General features: G+C 37.8%; 1 protein-coding gene across 1 annotated transcript in view; it reads left to right on the plus strand.

Moving 5' to 3' along the window:
* Positions 1-18,410, plus strand: part of LOC139137020 (uncharacterized) — a 42,072-nt gene extending 23,662 nt beyond the window's left edge. The window contains exons 4-6 of the mRNA XM_070704932.1: positions 15,092-15,216; positions 16,003-16,219; positions 16,579-18,410. Coding sequence (XP_070561033.1) covers positions 15,092-15,216; positions 16,003-16,124 — 247 coding nt within the window. The 3' untranslated portion in view covers positions 16,125-16,219; positions 16,579-18,410. The remainder of the gene's footprint in view (positions 1-15,091; positions 15,217-16,002; positions 16,220-16,578) is intronic.
* Positions 18,411-19,135: the final 725 nt, after the last annotated feature.

Consider the following 19,135-nt stretch of genomic DNA (forward strand, 5'->3'; position numbering starts at 1 on the left):
AAATAAAAATTTAGTTTCTCATCGTATTCATATTGCAAAAAGGATGCAGTGACACAGTTTTTAGTCCCACAGATAAAGTCCAGGGGGCTCATAGATTGGGTCATGTCAGTCCGTTAGTCCATCCATGTGAGTCCATCCGTTCATGCAGATATCTCATACGCTTTGACAAAATGTCACGTGACCTTTGACCTCAAATATACATATTTGTCCATAACTCGGTAACCACAAGTGCTAAACCTTTCATATATGGTATGATGGGACACTTATGACGCCACATATTGTTCCTCGTTAATTATGCACATATCTAATTTTGAGCGAGCCAATAGAGCTAGAGGTCTGATTTTTGGTATGTAGGGATAACTTAGCAATACAATTTTTTTGAAAAAATGTCACGTGACCTCAATGACCTTTGACCTCAAATATACATATTTGTCCATAACTCAGGAACCACAAGTGCTACACCCTTCATATTTGGTATGATGGGACACCTTATGACGCCACATATTGTACCTCATTAATTATGTGCATATCTAATTTTGAGCAAGCCAATAGAGGTAAATGTATGATTTTTAGTATATAGGGACAGACTATAGGATAGAAATTTTTTGACAAAATGTCATGTGTCCTCGATAACCTTTTACCTAAAATACACGATTATGTCAATAAATAAGTAACCACAAGTGCTATGTCCTTTATATTTAGTAGGATGGGAGACCTTATGACAACACATGCTTTACCTCATTAATTATGCCCATATATAATTGTGGGCAAGCCAATAGAGCTAGAGGTCTGAATTTTGGCATATATGGATTAATTAGCAATACAATGGTTTTTTTTCGCAAAATGTCACGTGACCTTGATGACCTTTGACCTTGAATATGCATATATATGCATAACTCAGTAACCACAAGTTCTTTACGCTTCAATTTTGATAGGATAGTAGACCTTAAGATGTCACATCTTGTACCTCATTTATTATGCACATATGTATTTCTTGGCAGGCCAATACAGCTGGAGGTCTGATCTTTTTTCCCGATTTAGAACCATAACTTAGACATGCCTCTTGTTTCAAAATGGGAACAATGACATAGACCTATGTGTCCATAGATCTGAACATATACACTCCAGTGATACTTCTTAATGACCTCATTTCCCTGCCCCATCAAGACTAATACTCCTATTACAAGTGGGGACTATGTCATTGTCAATGACTTGTTACTTCTAGAATATACAGAATATTATCTCACATAGTGAGTGTCTGAATATTATTCTGAATTGTATTCTAAAGCACATTCTGAAAGGACTCTTCTGGAATATACAGAATATTATCTCACATAGTGAGTGTCTGAATGTTATTCTGAATTGTATTCCTAAGCACATTCTGAAAGTAACTCTTCTGAAAATTTCACATTCTTTGCCACTGCACCATCTCCCTAATACATACTGATGACCCACGGTGTCCACTCAAGTCTCACTTTGATTATAATTATTTCATGTACGGAGCCAAAAATCGGGCACTTTCAACATCAATTTTATTCACATAGTATGCACATCAATTTGCTGTTACAATATGATCCAATATTGCCGCATGGCGACCATTTTGTTACAATTTTTTCATGTCCTTAGCCATGACTCAAACATGTATTATTTGGGGCCGTTTTTGCATTTTTTGTGAAAAACTTTGTTTCTCAAAAACTGCTCATCTGATAGCTTTAATATTTGGCAGACATGTTCTTACGGATGATCTTATTGTGACATTGTGTATTTTTACAGCTGTCCTTAAATGAGCTATCAAAGATTTCCACCCTCTTCATCATAAGTGTCAGAAATAGGTAGTCTCTACATAACACAGCTGAGCTTTATCAGCTGCCATTACGCTTGCTTACAAATAAAAACTTTAATGATACCAATATGTCACAAACCATTAAAAGATAGTTTCCATGTTGTTTTGAAATGAATGTATTCATGACATTGATTATCAATTGAAAACGCCCCCTAGTACTTTTCCCTTCAGTGACTTTGCTTTGCTTCACTCACTCGGTGACCCCCTATTTTAACCATCATGGATTAGGGTGTCCCACCTTTCCAAAATTCTTGGAAAAACACTCACTGAAACCGACAAGTACATTATTCATCAACACATTTGTCTCACACATAGTTATTCTCTGCACACCACAGCAGGACTCTGTCAGCCGCTAGGTCACTTTTTGGCATAACTCTTCTTCCCCTAAACATTTCAACCTATACTTTGAATAGGTCAAGTGGACCCCAGTACAGTTGGTTAAAAACAACATGTTTGAGTGTTGAAAACTTTGTGAACCTGTTTTATGCAGCTATAGGTATGATGCATCATTTTCCTCAGAATATTTCAGATTATGTACAATGATCAGTCTTAGGCTTTATGTGCTCATTGGTATGCCTGTAAAAATATGCAGCCAAGTATTAAAGCTGTGTATTGTGAAATTCTCTTGTTACACAGTAAAGACTTTTATCACAATACTGCATGCTGATTTACATGGGATCATAATCAGATCTCATCCCCAGTTGGTAGTATTGACATTGTATCAGCTGTACACTGATGTATACTTGAAGCTTCCTTACAGATGTAAGATGTAATTGATTCCTCCAGTAGTTCAAATGACATTGCAATTGTCACCTTTGTAATTAAGTAAAATATATGTTATTGTTTTCCAAGGCCTGCATATGTAAGAACACTTGGTTGATTGTGTATCACTCTTTTACAATGTAATACAGATATTTTAATGGTAAATAAAAGTTCCTAACATGCTTTTATACAACATTACATGTATTTCTGTCTCTGTCATATTGTGGGATGATCTGTGTGTGTCTCTTGTGTTTTGTACATGTATTGGAATATATTCAAATAGATGTAAGCCATCGTGAATATCACATTAATACTCCGTGCCAAATGGCAAGGTCATCAACTTGAATCCCACCAATTTCAATGTGTCAGAGATATTATTCATATATTATCATAGAAAGCATTATTTTTTTCAAGAAAATTGTAAGTATACATCTATGTGTATACTTGAAGCTTCATGGGATCATAATCAGATCTCATCCCCAGTTGGTAGTATTGACATTGTATCAGCTGTACACTGATGTATACTTGAAGCTTCCTTACAGATGTAAGATGTAATTGATTCCTCCAGTAGTTCAAATGACATTGCAATTGTCACCTTTGTAAACGATTGGAACTAATTTGGGATAATTTTGTTTAACTTATTTTTCAAATTTCTCAAAAGTATTAGATGCCATATAGCTGAATGTTGTAATTACTCATAAAACAAGTGTGTAACGTAAAAAGAAAAACAATTGAGCTTACATTTCAGGTTAAAACGACCTTACTTCACCATCCAATTATCCTAAATTAGTTCCAATCGTGTTATATGTTTAAGTGATGAAAATAGGAACACGGGAATTTCACATGATGGGTTTTGCAACATGTAAAAGTGACGTTTGAACATTAACTGTTAGATTTGTATTCATGATTGGATGTACCATTTTATCCATAATTCATACCTATAAGGTCAAAGCCACGCCTTAAAAATGTTTAAAGGCATATTATAAGACAATTCAACGAACATTGGAAAGAGGAACACAGCGGACCCAAGACATTTTGATTATGGCAGAAGCGCATCTTGGGCGATTGCAACTGCCAAGCTTATCTACCGAAAAATAAAGTCTATAGTACCAGCGAACTCTGAACGTCTCGTGTAGTCATTACTTTGAAGATTCCCAGTACTTCTCAGCATGTCAAGGCGAGTAAACGAGATACACAATAAAGGCATATAGGCCTAGAATCAAAATAGTCGCAGACCCGGCGTGAGGAGACATAAATTGAATGCAAATTAATCTAGTACCGTCCGGTATCGATATTAGAATCCCGCAATTGCCGAAATTTATCGAGTAAACATCGCGGATTTCGCAGACCCGGGCTGTCGAGATATTTTAAGAGTGTAGTACTGTCTTATCGATATTAGAGTCCCGAAATCACTAACATTTAGCTTGTTGATACCGGCTATTTTAGCCTTACTCATGAGCGTGTCTATATATGATCCACATTGTGCAGTGTCGTCGTGTATCGTTACTAGTGTCCGAAACACCAACAACCTTGCTCGAACTGTGCAGAGCATGACTTGGCACCTTTGATAGTTTTTAACAATTTCAGCTAACATGTTCACACCTGTGGGCTAATGTCGCAGAGATGTGTCTGTCGGGCCCGACATTTTTACTAAGGGGTTGACCATTTGATATCCTGGGGGTCTGGAAGATTTTCGAGAAAAAAAAATCCCAGCAGATACAAGGGGAAAAAAATTCTGCCTTAGATGAGTTCTGTAAAAAAAACTGGCAAGCTAATGTGGAAGAAAAAAAATCTATCAGTATCAGCAAGAACCTTTTGGGATGTAACTTTTCATTTCCATGCACCCTTCTTGTCTTTCCAAAAGCCTCTTAAAATTATTTTCAGTTACATTTTGCTTTTTGAATTGTTCACTGATTTTAGATAAGTGAAGACACTCTGTCGATACATGCATATCATCTCTTGTATGTTGACCAATAAATAATACGCTGGTATGATTGCATGCGACATGGACAGATCACACTGACAAGACAAATGACAGAATTTCAGAAGATGTTAAAACAAAACTGTCATCGTCAAGTATTATAATCCATGGCACGTTTCCTCCAACCAATAAACCAATTTGCATGTTCAAAAAAGAAAATCAAAATGTAACTATATTTTCATTTTCTAATGGTTTTATCATCTTGATTATAAACTCTTAGGCCTATTTCTAAATTTAAAATCTTTGGGCTGAGATTGAATATAGGAAACGGTATGTATACAAGGTGTCAGGGCTCGAAATTAGCGGCAGTTTCGCGTCCACAGACTACCAACTTTTCCCTGGGGCTACCAAAATCCATGAAATGCACGGCTCAAAATTAACGTTTTCCCCTGGTATTCCACTTGGGTTACCATTTTCTGAAGTTGGTAACCAAGTGACAATGGCTGGTAGCCCATGCATATTTTAGTTCAGGGATATTGTTTTTCACTAACCAGACAAGAAAAAGCGATTTTTGCAAGATTCTGCCCATGAAGTGAATTTCTAGTAATTTATCATTGGCTGCATAATACTTCCGTTTTCTGTTTAGCATTTTTGGACATGCAAACAGGGATATCAAGGATAGCTGTACTGATCACTATGTAACAACCCCCCCCCCCCCCCCAACAAAAAAGCCATGACGCGCAGGTTCTGAAATGACGCACGCGTGACCAGCTGACAGAAACGATCTTTATTATTTTGGCCTAATGGACAACAGTGATACTCAAAGCTTGGTAATCTATTGACAACTTGTTTCATTCTCAGAGTTGTATGAAAATTTTGATAGTCATCATGACAACGACCACGACTTTCTCAGCACGTCGAGACTAGATATACTGTAGCAGTGCTAAAATAGACCATGGGCTTTCTGTTGGGAGGAGACATATTGTCTGTGATTGATACATTATGATCCAATTGCAATGAAAATGCGTTTTCATTGACCATCACTTCCAGTGCCTGTCACTCAAGTACGTCAGTTCAGATATTGGCCATTGCACGCCAAATACTGGCTGAATTTTATGTCCCGGCTTTTGGTAGTCCGTATGGGCTACCATTTCATGGATTTTGGTTGCCCCAGGGAAAAGTTGGTAGTCTGTGGACGCGGGACTACCGCTAATTTCGAGCCCTGAAATGGTAGCCATGGTGGACTACCAGGCGAAAACGTTTATTTCGAGCCGTGGGTGTGTATACAGAGGATGGAACTTTGCGCCCATTCAAATTCTCTCTGACAAACTCAATTTCCCACAATGCACATTTCCGTTTTTTCAATTTCCAATATACCAAATGTCCAATTTTCCCATTTCATTTGGGGCGTGGCCCAGTATCTTTTCATTACTATGGCAGAAATAACTCTTTCGAATTTGCACTGTGACCAAATATACTGGGGGAGGGCTTGGATATGATAATTCGCACAAGATACTTTCGGGGATACTTTTAAAATTAGCGGGAATGAGGGACTGGTCAGTTTCTTTGGCCTAGGTGACCGGTGGATTCATGGGGTCTCCCTGTTTTTTTACTTTGGTGAAGGGGTCACCTACATGTATTTTAAAATGCCCAATATTATTGGGGGTCAGTGTTTTTAAATATGACGCGGGCTCATACTTGCCTAAAATGCATCAAATGCATCGTGCTAGCCATGAATTTCATCATTCAATTTCATACCCTGTTTTTGACTTTGGTGATAGGGGTCACCATGTTTTGAAATGCCCAATGGGGGGGGGGGGGGGTAGGGTGTCAGTGTGTTTTTTAATTTCGACAAGGCTCATAATTACATAAAATGCATTGTGTCAGCCACAAATTTCATTATTCAGTTGCATCGTTCGGCGCGCCCTTCGGTCGCGTAACTTTAATGATAATAAGACATATTTTTCAGATCCCCGTCCTAGTGCAAAACGTAATATATCAGACATACATACATCTGAGATATCTGTATGTTTAAAATTTTTCGGCGCGCCCTTCGGGCGCATTTCTTTAAAATATAAAATAATACTTTTCAGCATCCCCTCAGCTGCGTGACTTTCATATATCAGATATTATGTATATCAGAGATATCTGGATGTTTAATATTTTTCGGCGCCCCTTTCGGTCGCAGTAAATTAACATATCAGAGATATATGTCAGAAATATCTTGATGTCTGTAAAGTGAAAGTCTGTTTTGCGCAGTGTACTGATCATTATGAAATCTGCTGGTCATATGAAAAGCATGACAAGTTCCTGATACTTTTCTGTTCTCTGTGAGAATTCAGTATTAGAAGGCAACATGCACTAATATTTCACAATCACATTTTTCTTACAACAGTTCTGGACATCTGGTTATGCATAAAAAGAGTGGAGTACATTCACAGCTCATTCAATATACTGTATTCAAACTTTAGAATGGACACTTTTAAGTTCGTATCTTACAACTGACATGACTACAATTCCATTAAAATACAGTATGACTGAGTGTTTAAAATATACCAAAAATATTATATATTATATATATATATATATATATATATATATATACATATATATAATTTTTTATGGTATATATATATATATATATATATATATATATATATATATATATATATACACAACTGAGTTGATCAGGATAATCTAAAAAATTACAGGCACTACAAATTTGTTTCGTATAGGTTTCAGAGCCGCCTACACTCATCGGGTGGTTGTGATCGACTGAAACGTTTGGGCTGCTGATTGCATATGTTGTTAGGTGGGGAACAATATCTTTTGTTTTTGTTGGCACTGTTTGTTGCAAAAGGGTGCATAATTAGTGACTGCACAGGAGAAATTTTCTCCTGTGTCTGCAGGTCGATACTAATTCGTTTCTATTGTTGAGGGAGCACATTTTTGGATATCTGAGGAGTATGAATTTCTCGTGGAGGCACAGATTGCATTTTTTGTCGCCTAACAACATATGCAATCAGCAGCCCAAACGTTTAAGTCGATCACAACCACCCGATGAGTGTAGGCGGCTCTGAAGCCTATACGAAACAAATTTGTAGTGGAAATGTAATTTTTTAGATTACCCTGATCAACTGAGTTATGTATTTAGCTCTACTCTAGTATTGAGCACTCCAGCTGATCTTGAACTAAAGAAGTATATATATATATATATATATATATATATATATATATATATATATATATATATATATATATATATATATATATATATATATATATATATATATATATATATATATATATATATATATATATATAGGTTGCCATAAAGCCATTATGGTGATAACCGGGAGGGCACATTGTATACATTTTGTGTATATATATATATATATATATATATATATATATATATATAATATATATATATATATATATATATATATATATATATATATATATATATATATATATATATACACACACTGGATTATTCAATTTAATTCCAATTTTTGTTTTACCTTTGTCGCGCGCAGGGGGTCACCCTGTTTCGAAAGTTTGAATGGGGGTCATCCTGTTTTCGAAAGTTGGAATAGGGGGACCGGTCCCTTTTTCTGTACAAGTCCGTTGATGTAAGACAAACAGATTGATTTGCAACATCGCTGCATTACAACATTTCTTTGAAGGAAGAATGCCCCCCCCCCCCAAAAAAAAAAAAATGCCAGAATTCACAAGGGAAAAAAATCCAGTGGAACATGTAGAAAAAAAACAATAATGTCCCCAATCTTTCAGACCCCCAAGGATAACAAATGGTCCACCCCTAAATGCTTCGAGTAACAGGGGAGGGTCACTGATTTTCATGCACGGATAAGGGGATGTTCACTAATTTTGTGTGCAAGAATTTTGAAGGGCCACTATTTTTGATGTAGCGGTGTTTCGAAAACACCGGCCCACATCCACGCCCCGTAGTTTCTGTCCCTTATTTGTCGCTGACGGCCAGTATAATTAAATTGACCGGCACTTCTACTTATCAAATTTGGTCGTAGGTTTTACAGACTATTTCACCTTTGGTGAACATTGCTAGCATTAACAGACATATGATTAACAAGCATGGCCATGGAAACCACACATCCTTCAAGCGACATCATGTCCGATATTTACCCGATGTATGAAACGTGCTTTTCCGAGCATGAATAATACCTACAGCCTACCTCAGGGGTTTCATGAAGTTTTGAAGTTGGGGGCTAGAATGGAAAAGTAGGCGGCTTGCAGCTGCCATGACCACAAAGCAGTCGTCATCGGGGAGGGTCCGGGAGGGGGTGTTCCCCCTCCCGGCCGAAGGCTGGAAACCCTGAAATATGAGCTAAAATTTACTTTTTACAGCTTACAGTCACTTGAATTTCTATATAGTATTTTCGGGGGAATTGTCAGCAGTGCTCCAGGGCAATTTGTGTTCATATCATAAAAGCCATTTTCCTGGGAGATTAGGCCTAAATATGATAATTCATAATTAAAAATGATAAAATGTGGTAATGTTGACGATAATTTGAACAAAGAAAACTGAAGTCTTTAGAGCCTCTATGCTTTTAGGAGGTAAACTATAATAATTCACCATTATTAATGATATAAATTTGATATGTAGATGATATTATACAGTGTTACATCTAGATAGGGGATAGGGAATTCCCCCTCTGTTGAAATGTTGGCACCCCCCAATTAATTTGACAAGGGGACCACTCCCCCCCCCTCTTGCCATGAAATGGTGTCAGTCACACCTTAGAGGTACAAGTAGAACACATGAACTGGTGAAATGCCCCCAAATTTTCTGGTAAAGGGGAAACATTCCCCTTGTTGATGCCATCCTGGATGAAAAACTCATATTTTAAGCACAGTAAATTAGAAACTTATTAATGCATAATGTTATGCTTAAAATTAAGAACCCTGATGTTTGGTATGGAAATCTGTAGATGAAAAAGTGGAGGTAAAAAGGATAATTTATATAACGAATAATGATAAAAAAATGACAATCATTACCATATTTCGCAAATAGAATCCAAGATCCTCAGGGTTATTTGACTATATGGGTATGCAAAGTAAGAACCTTAATATAGGATATGAAAATTTGTACGTTCATGCAGAAGCGCACATTTGGATTGAACTTGACGAAATCTTTTGAAGTGAATTTAGAGGTCTGATCGCATTGTAACCACTCTGCGCGACGTTCTTATTGGCGTCGATAGACCGAAGAGCAGTCAGTACATATCATACGTCCTGCTGGCTATACTCCTTCACAATTACGCCAACCGCAGTGCAACGCACATCGGCTTACTAAAAAGATTTCCGTGAAAAAAAATCAGGTCATTGCCTACGAAAACAGTTTAAATCCACGTAATTATCCTTCTCTTGTTTCTTGGTCCACTTCAAAACCGAGATCGTACAGCGAAAGCTTGACCTTGCGATCGCTTCCGTCTTCATTTGTTCATCGACCATTTTGAGTTGAGCTAACGACGGCCGACAGGTGTAGTATGCACGTTTTCATTAGCGTATATAAAGGTCACCAAATAGGAATCAGCAATTCAGGTAGCCAATAGAATCGTCAATTGCAATTCCGATTTTTATTGAGGCAGTATACGCAAGACCGTGCTGCATCGTAGTACAAAGCGATCGTAGTAGTCGCTCGTCTTCTAAATTTTGTTTCACATAAAAGCCGTTGAAAAGTTTGATTACACATCTTATGAAACTTGTCCGTATCATTTCAGAAGGTAAACATATTTTAGCTATAATGAAAGAGTTCAAATTTCCAAAAGGTAGCCGGCGAAATCGTAAGAGTAACCGGTCAATTTCGCCGGCTGCCGGCTCTTGATGAAACCCCTGGCCTATGGTAACCGACCATTGCCGAATAATGCCAGATCAACAGAGTTGTATTTTGAGTATGGCTGCTTTATCGATCTCGACTGTTGATAGGAATGCCGAAATGCCGTCGTTGAAAAAGTTGTTTTCGTGCACCATTGTGATCGAGTCTGAAGCAAAGAATTACGTCATCTCATTATTTGAAACACGACGGCGCCGATGTGCAACATTATAATGTTGCAAATTTTAAACACGATCTCACAGGTGCCGTACTGCACCGTTTGACGTTTAGACGTATCAGATGATCCATTAGGTTTTAGTGTACTTGTCTATTCAATGTGGCATTTTGTCAGTTGCAAACTGTCACATATTCAACTTCGATCCTTGCAGAAAATACGCGATACATGTATCATCGAGGTGGAAAGTCAAGTGTACAAATCGAGGTTACGTACACTAAAAACATGAATTAGCCCGGCCCAACATAATACGAAATTTCTTCAAATTCGTGACATTCAGGCTTGCCCAGCAACCCCTGACACGTTTGTGCGGGAATTTTATAACTGACAACCTACTTTGACGAAGATTGTTTTTGTTGAAGAATATGAATGAATTCGAAACTGACGTATTTTTACTATGCAAGAATTATCTATTGTGTGTACACGGAGCTTCGAGTGCACGTGTTTTCCAACACGTATTTGTTCGTTTTGAAATCTAGCAGTGAACTGCCTCAGAATCAGTCACAACATTTTTCATTTGCGGTCAAAAGACTTACTTGTTTTCGGATGTTGTCATGACAAAGAAAGATCCTGCCACTGTCGATCTCGTTACTAGAAACATGAGAAAATAGTATGTGAAACTTTTTATTGATCTTAGTCTGTAGTACGTCCATGATCTTGTTATTGAATACGGAACCATTCCTAGGCCTCACGGCCCAGCTACTGATACACCAGTCAATGAGTCTGCCTGTGATGTCTAGCTGCGTGATTGAGTCCTGTCTCCCTTGCCTGAGTTAGTCCTGGTTATAGTGTGTGTATGTCCATTTAGACAGTATCTTGGGCATGTCGGTAACAAACACCATAACGATAAGTTGATATAACAATACAATGTTAATAACAGCTGAATATTACATAGAAGTGGTTGAAATACAACGGAAAATATTACGCAGAATACTTACACGAGAGAGATAGGTTACCGGCTGAATTTGTAAATGTGTAACCAGTAAGACAATGTTGTCGAAACACTGCTGGTATTTAGTGACGCCAGTATTATAAGTTCCAATTCGAGAAGAATTGCGCAGGTTTTATCGTGTCGAAAACGATAACGTATCGCGAGGGTAAATAATTAATTCCTTTGCGCCAATTTGGAAAGACTATGACAATTTCAGGCGGAAAATGCTCGAGTAATTTCTTAAGAATTTATAAAAACACTCTGCAACCTTTTGTTTGGTTACTTGAATTATCATGAAGAAAACATCCACACACGCTCACCCCTTCTCCAATTTTCGGAAAAATAAATCTCTAGAATAGGTTACAAAACACTTAACCCTTCTCCAATTTTCAAAAGAAAAACACTTCTAGTCTCGGTTACACGTCGTAACACGCTACACTCTAGCTGTCTCTCTGGCGAGTAAAAAGTGACCATCTTACAGCCTATTACACCTCGCTACACTTCGTTACGACCGCTACACCCCCTTCTCCAATTTTCACAAAATTTTACTCCTACACTTGGTTACACCTCGCTACACGTTCTTAACTACGCTACAAGATGGGTGTCTCTCTGGCGAGTAAAAAGTGACCATCTTACAGCCTATTACACCTCGCTACACTTCGTTACGTCCGCTACACCCCCTTCTCCAATTTTCACAAAATTTTACTCCTACACTTGGTTACACCTCGCTACACGTTCTTAACTACGCTACAAGATGGGTGTCTCTCTGGCGAGTAAAAAGTGACCATCTTACAGCCTATTACACCTCGCTACACTTCGTTACGTCCGCTACACCCCCTTCTCCAATTTTCACAAAATTTTACTCCTACACTTGGTTACACCTCGCTACACGTTCTTAACTACGCTACAAGATGGGTGTCTCTCTGGCGAGTAAAAAGTGACCATCTTACAGCCTATTACACCTCGCTACACTTCGTTACGTCCGCTACACCCCCTTCTCCAATTTTCACAAAATTTTACTCCTACACTTGGTTACACCTCGCTACACGTTCTTAACTACGCTACAAGATGGGTGTCTCTCTGGCGAGTAAAAAGTGACCATCTTACAGCCTATTACACCTCGCTACACTTCGTTACGTCCGCTACACCCCCTTCTCCAATTTTCACAAAATTTTACTCCTACACTTGGTTACACCTCGCTACACGTTCTTAACTACGCTACAAGATGGGTGTCTCTCTGGCGAGTAAAAAGTGACCATCTTACAGCCTATTACACCTCGCTACACTTCGTTACGTCCGCTACACCCCCTTCTCCAATTTTCACAAAATTTTACTCCTACACTTGGTTACACCTCGCTACACGTTCTTAACTACGCTACAAGATGGGTGTCTCTCTGGCGAGTAAAAAGTGACCATCTTACAGCCTATTACACCTCGCTACACTTCGTTACGTCCGCTACACCCCCTTCTCCAATTTTCACAAAAATTTACTCCTACACTTGGTTACACCTCGCTACACGTTCTTAACTACGCTACAAGATGGGTGTCTCTCTGGCGAGTAAAAAGTGACCATCTTACAGCCTATTACACCTCGCTACACTTCGTTACGTCCGCTACACCCCCTTCTCCAATTTTCACAAAATTTTACTCCTACACTTGGTTACACCTCGCTACACGTTCTTAACTACGCTACAAGATGGGTGTCTCTCTGGCGAGTAAAAAGTGACCATCTTACAGCCCTAACACCTCGCTACACTTCGTTACGTCCGCTACACCCCCTTCTCCAATTTTCATAAAAATTTTACTCCTAGATTTGGTTACACCTCGCTACACGTTCTTAACTATGCTACAAGATGGGTGTCTCTCTGGCGAGTAACGACGCGACTGCTCTTTTACAACTTTACTGTTCTATTCCATACTTAATATCTACATGCATCACCTCAACATATCTTGAAAATTATCATGTTTTAGCTTTCATCAATCACCAACGTACCCTAGTATAGTTTTTAAATTATTTGTAGGGGTCCCTGGTCCTTTAAACGAAGTTCCGATGACCCTCTCTCTTTTACTACTCTCAACTTTCTTTCTCTTCTTAAAGGCATAATTATTCACGATATGTAAATCGATGGCAAGACCGAGCTGTTCCATACCAGACTCTCTATGTGAAAATAGTCCCATCTAAATAGGCTGCGCATTGATATATTTCACTGTAATTAGACTTCTTTTCCTAGCCTTCGCTACACTCGCAACACCTAAATACGTAGCGAAGGGGTAGTCTATAAAAAGTTTGCACCTCGGATCTTGCAGTGTATACTGTGTGCAGGTGGTGACTCCTGGCCACTTTTTTCTGTGCATTGTATTGTTGTAGCTTTGTTTGTCATGTTTCATGTTGTTCTGCTTTGTATCAGTTTGTATGTTCATTTGAGGACCCTGGGGAAGATAAGCATCTTTACTGAAGCTTACCAGGCTACCCTCGTTAAACAAGGTTTAATAAAATAAAATAAAATAAAACAAGTCTATTGTTGTGCAAGAAATTTGATTTTGGAATTTCACCAAAATGTCATTCAATACACTATGCATTGGGGTCTATGATGAAACTATGAATAATTTTTTTTCAGTACAAAATTAGATAAATCTGTACATTTATGTATGCTTGATTATTAAGATTATTGTTCTTGATTAGACTAGAGTGGTTACAAGTCTATGGTTGTGTAAAAAATTTGATTTTGGAATCTCACCAAATGTCAATTTACTATGCATGGCGGTCTATAAGTGTGTGCGTATTTTGTTGGTGATTTCCTATTCAGGAAATATCACACGGACAATCAAAGTTTTGGCCATAATATCAGCTTCTGTCAAAAGTGACCCTCCCCCCAAGATAGGTTTATAAAAAGTGACCCTCCCCCTTGAACTGTTTTCTAAAAAGTGACCCTCCCCCCAATTCCCCCGGCCCACCCCCCCTGTAATTACTGAAGGCTCCCTTACCCAAGTCAAATCGGCCGACTGAATCTCTCTCTCTGTTCAAGTCCCGATTGCTCGCAAGGACCATGCCCTCAAGTTGCCGTGCAAAGGTTTCCTGTTTTGTATCTTCGATTATTTCTCTGCTTTCATCCATTTTTTATCGTGACGGCAAAGCCAAAACAGGCAAAGCCACAGCAGACAGCGAGAACGTAAGGCTCCGGCGTGAGGCAGAGAGAATCAACAGGGGTAAAAGTGTAGAGAGTACAGTTTTACGTCACCGCACGGTCTATCAGTGAAATCTGACTGCCGTAAAGGAGTGTTTCGTCGCAAAGTTAAAAGCCACGACTTGTTTTTGCGACAAAATAGCGCCACCAACGGCGAAATTTTGAAAGGAAAGTTTTTGTTTTTTTTCCCGAAAAATCTCCAAAAACCTAGGCGCGCGCGGACGTAAAACAAAGAATTTACTCACTTTGGCCTAATTTTATTGTTCGAATACTTGCTAAATTTCTAAGATAAAGGCTGTGATTAAATGTACGGAGTCCACCTAAATACCCTGAGAAAAGAATTACGTCGTATCTTTTCAGGGCACTTGTTATTGGCTTGCCTATTACGACATGTTGCGGAATTATGTCATGTATCTGTCGCTATATGAGACAGCAAAATTCGAATCAACGAACCACCGTTGTCCAAAACAGTGAACCTAACACTGGTAAGTTTCAAGTTAATTAAGGACTTTAGTCTTCGCTGTAGGAGAGGATATTCAATATAGGATTCGCTCTTGGAAGTTTTAATCATAGGAAAAGCGGACAAAGTCCTCTCATCGAGGCCTGGAAACACCACATCAACCACATCACATCAATGCAATGTATTGCAAAATAGTGGCCAACCATTTTAAAATGGTCACCAGATGGAGTCAGCTAATTCATTAGAGCATCGGTGGGCCAGTCATGCCTCTCACTCATGTAAAATAAGTTATCATACAAATGTTTAACTGTAGTAGGTCAACAGTTGTGCCTGCATTCACTGAATAAAGGCAAACCGTCAAACAATCGTACTTCATAACTCGCTTTTTGGATCACACAGATAAAAATCCATGGCTATTATTAGAGTGAGACAGCTGTAACGCTTTCTTGTATAAAAACAAGTGCATTTCTTCGAGCTAAAGAATATTTATAACTATGCTGAAATACAAAATTTTAGTTCAACATTGCCAACAAAACGCATTGTGTCAAAAGATCAGTTTTGCAGTTGACATATAAATTCTGGTCTGGACTGAAAGTCGCTTGCAAACAATAAAATGCAGACTTCACTTTGAACACTGGACACTGGATGGAGTTACTATGGAAAAAAATATTTCACAGACAGAACAAAAGTATAAAAAATATTGCAAAATACATCAAAGGATACTGTACGTCTGAGCTTTGATATCGTGGATCTAATTTTGATTGTCATCTCGTAATAAGTGAACTTATCATTTTTTCCTTTTATTTCAAAGTTGCCATGGGAGAAATCACAACTACAGAACAGACATCCCAGGGACAGCAGGCATATTCTCAACCAATGCCATACTCACATCAAAAACAGGACCCGGTGCAAGGGAACCCTCCAGCGTACTGAACCTAGCGTTGCCTCAAAGCACAACCGCCACCCAGACAACAAAAGATATATTCGACGGTGTCCATAATTGTCTGGGTGGTTGCAACCTCTGGCAGGTAAACTGGGTTTATGAAATAATAGGAGACAGAGGGGGTTTGCTGACCAACTGACATCGAAGAGTGGTGCTTACAATAGTGTTGTCGCTGGCTTTTAACGATACATTCATTATAAGGTGCATAGAAAAGTCGCCAGTCAACTTATCTTTCAAAAACCGTGAAGATTTCATGCATAAAAAATTTAAAATCACCACCGATAAATATACTAATTATGTGGCTCTCCTACAACCAAGTTTGTAATAAAAAGAAGAGAAATGAATTAATATTTCAACGTCGCGTTCTCAATAATACTCACAATTATGATCTGCAGCTCAATGAGATCGGCTTCAAAGATACGCTGACGCTTTATTTCTTACCAGTTATTTTGCAGGAAATGTGTTTACAGTAGCAGTACTCATTTGCCCGCGGACAAGCAACTGTGTATTACGCGCTGCGATTTCCCTGAGAAGGAAGATGAAAGAATTGTCATATAGCAGGATTGGAATTGCAGCATTTATTCAAGAATTCCATTATTGATATTTGACGCTGTAGCTTGTTACTTTCGTTTTTATTTCACTTTAAATGAAAATCCTAATGTTACATTTCGTCAACTTTTCAGAGCACACATTTTATATAACAAGGTAAAGAACGTCAGTTATTCCAATTATTCACTGTCGTATCAGTATGTTGGACTCTAATTTGTAAGGTCTTTATTCGGTGATTTTAGGACATCGGCCCAATACACTGTAACTTTACAGTGAAGGAAAGTATATAAATTGACAGGTATAATAAACTACTGCACATTATTAGTATTCACTTATCCCTTTCCTTAATTTCATAGCATGGACTGCATATGCTGCTCACATTTCATGGACTACAGAGTTTTTATCAAAATTTTAGCAAAAGCTAGGAAAATATTGACTGGAATAAATATGATAAAGGCGACACAATTTGACTTAAGTGCTCAAAAGGTTAATTGTATTTGAATCAGCTGATTTCATCAAGGATATAAATTTTCTCTCTGTCGGAGAATTAAAATAAAACCTGGGAATATACTCCACCCTGAAAGTATCGAAAGTCTCTAGTGGTGTTCGTTTTCAACCTCGTTACTATACCATAACAAACATATTCGTTCATATACATCAAATTTAATTTTCTATTTGTTTCAATTCGTTAGTCATGGGCATCTTAGAATTCGAAACATTCTTTTTCTGTGTAAGTAAAATCTCGATTCTATGAAAGAAGTTTGTTAAGAGTAGCAGTACCTGTTTTGATATTAACATTCTCTATAAAAGCACTCATGAAACTTCAGTCATCAACAGTTTCCTGGTTAAATAACTCTTCTATCTGTCACTAGCTATGTGCATAATGCAGAGAGCCAAATTAAAACCACCCATGTACTAAAGATTGGACATTAGAGCTTATATAATCATGGATATAGATAGTTAGATGCCATTCAAGTGGGAATCAGAGTAGAGTAATATGCAACCCTCTCTCCATCACCCAGCTGTCGAAAAATACGAACACGTGATCAGGACCACGTGTCACATTGCAAATTTGGTTGCTTGTGGCATTATGCATATTAGCTATGGGTAACAACACTTGACATTCGTTGGAAGTGTTACACTAACAGCGTTATTGTTTGTTATCGTTGGTCGAACCATAGACATAAGAGGCATTTATGGTTGAACTTCAGCGTACTATTGATTCGAGTTCACAATCGAATAAACATTGTCGATTGCCTTGGCTCTGTCTGTGTCGACTAACATGTATTAGCATAACAATGCATTCTAACAAAGGACGATTCTACTATTACAACAATTGTATTGTGATTTGAAATGAAGAAGGCAGAAGACGGTTAATTGTTTCTTGACAACTACCGTATGAAACATACACTAAAACATTTCTGTACTGTCAAATAATAACTGATTTTGTTGATATGTAAAAATAATTTGTTATCAAACAGGTTTTTGTACACCATATCGATATAGCTGTCGATTTCATAAAAACATGGCATGGTCTTATACTTCATATATTCTATATTTTTTTCACTCGAAAGCACATTCGTAGACTGATTTCAATGTTGCCAAATTTCACTTATTAAAACGAAACAGCGTCAATGTTTTTATTGTTCTCGTCATTGTCTGTTTTTATATCAAGTTTGTATATTTCTATGAGCTGGTTCTCGAAATAAAGGTTATTATTATTATGATTATTATGATTATTATTATTATAAGTTTAGGGCCATAAAGAGTTATATCATTATTGATAATTTTTATGTTGCATACAATCGCTAAGGCCTGGGACTTAAAGAATTATATGGAATAAAGTAGGCCTATGGGTCCTATCGATTGATTAGTAATGGTAAGTCTTACCATTCTCTGTGAAATGAAAAATGTCACAAAAAATTTCTCAGTTTTTCAGCGGATGACATCTGGGCCGATGGATGCGATGTTCCTGATGCTTACACTGACATGGGCTAAACCACTAGTGTAGCAGCAAAAACTATTACCTAAAGGGGGTGGTCGTGGAAACTCTGCTCGAAAGTTGTCAGGGACCCCTACGACCGATATAAATACTGTATCTAGGATACGTTGGCGATTGATGAAAGTTAAAACATGTTTGTTGACAATGAATGTCGTAAACTTTATATGTTGCAGCTATGTTGAAGAGATGCATGATAGATATCATGCATGAAATACGTTGTTTATAAACAAGAAAGTCACACACGCACAGTTCCGACGACCACCCCTCTTTAATAATCCAAAAACACTATTGAAAGTTATTGAGCTTTTTCGATAATTTTGCTGCATTATATATGACAAACATGCGAAATTAGTGTAATTTTTAGGAAAACAATTCTTCACAGGACGACTTTTCTTCTTCCTCGTTCTAGTACATTTTCTTTGATACAGTTATTTATGAGGTTTTCAGAAA

This window comes from Ptychodera flava, chromosome 7 (assembly GCF_041260155.1).
Source record: "Ptychodera flava strain L36383 chromosome 7, AS_Pfla_20210202, whole genome shotgun sequence".
Lineage (NCBI taxonomy): Eukaryota > Metazoa > Hemichordata > Enteropneusta > Ptychoderidae > Ptychodera > Ptychodera flava.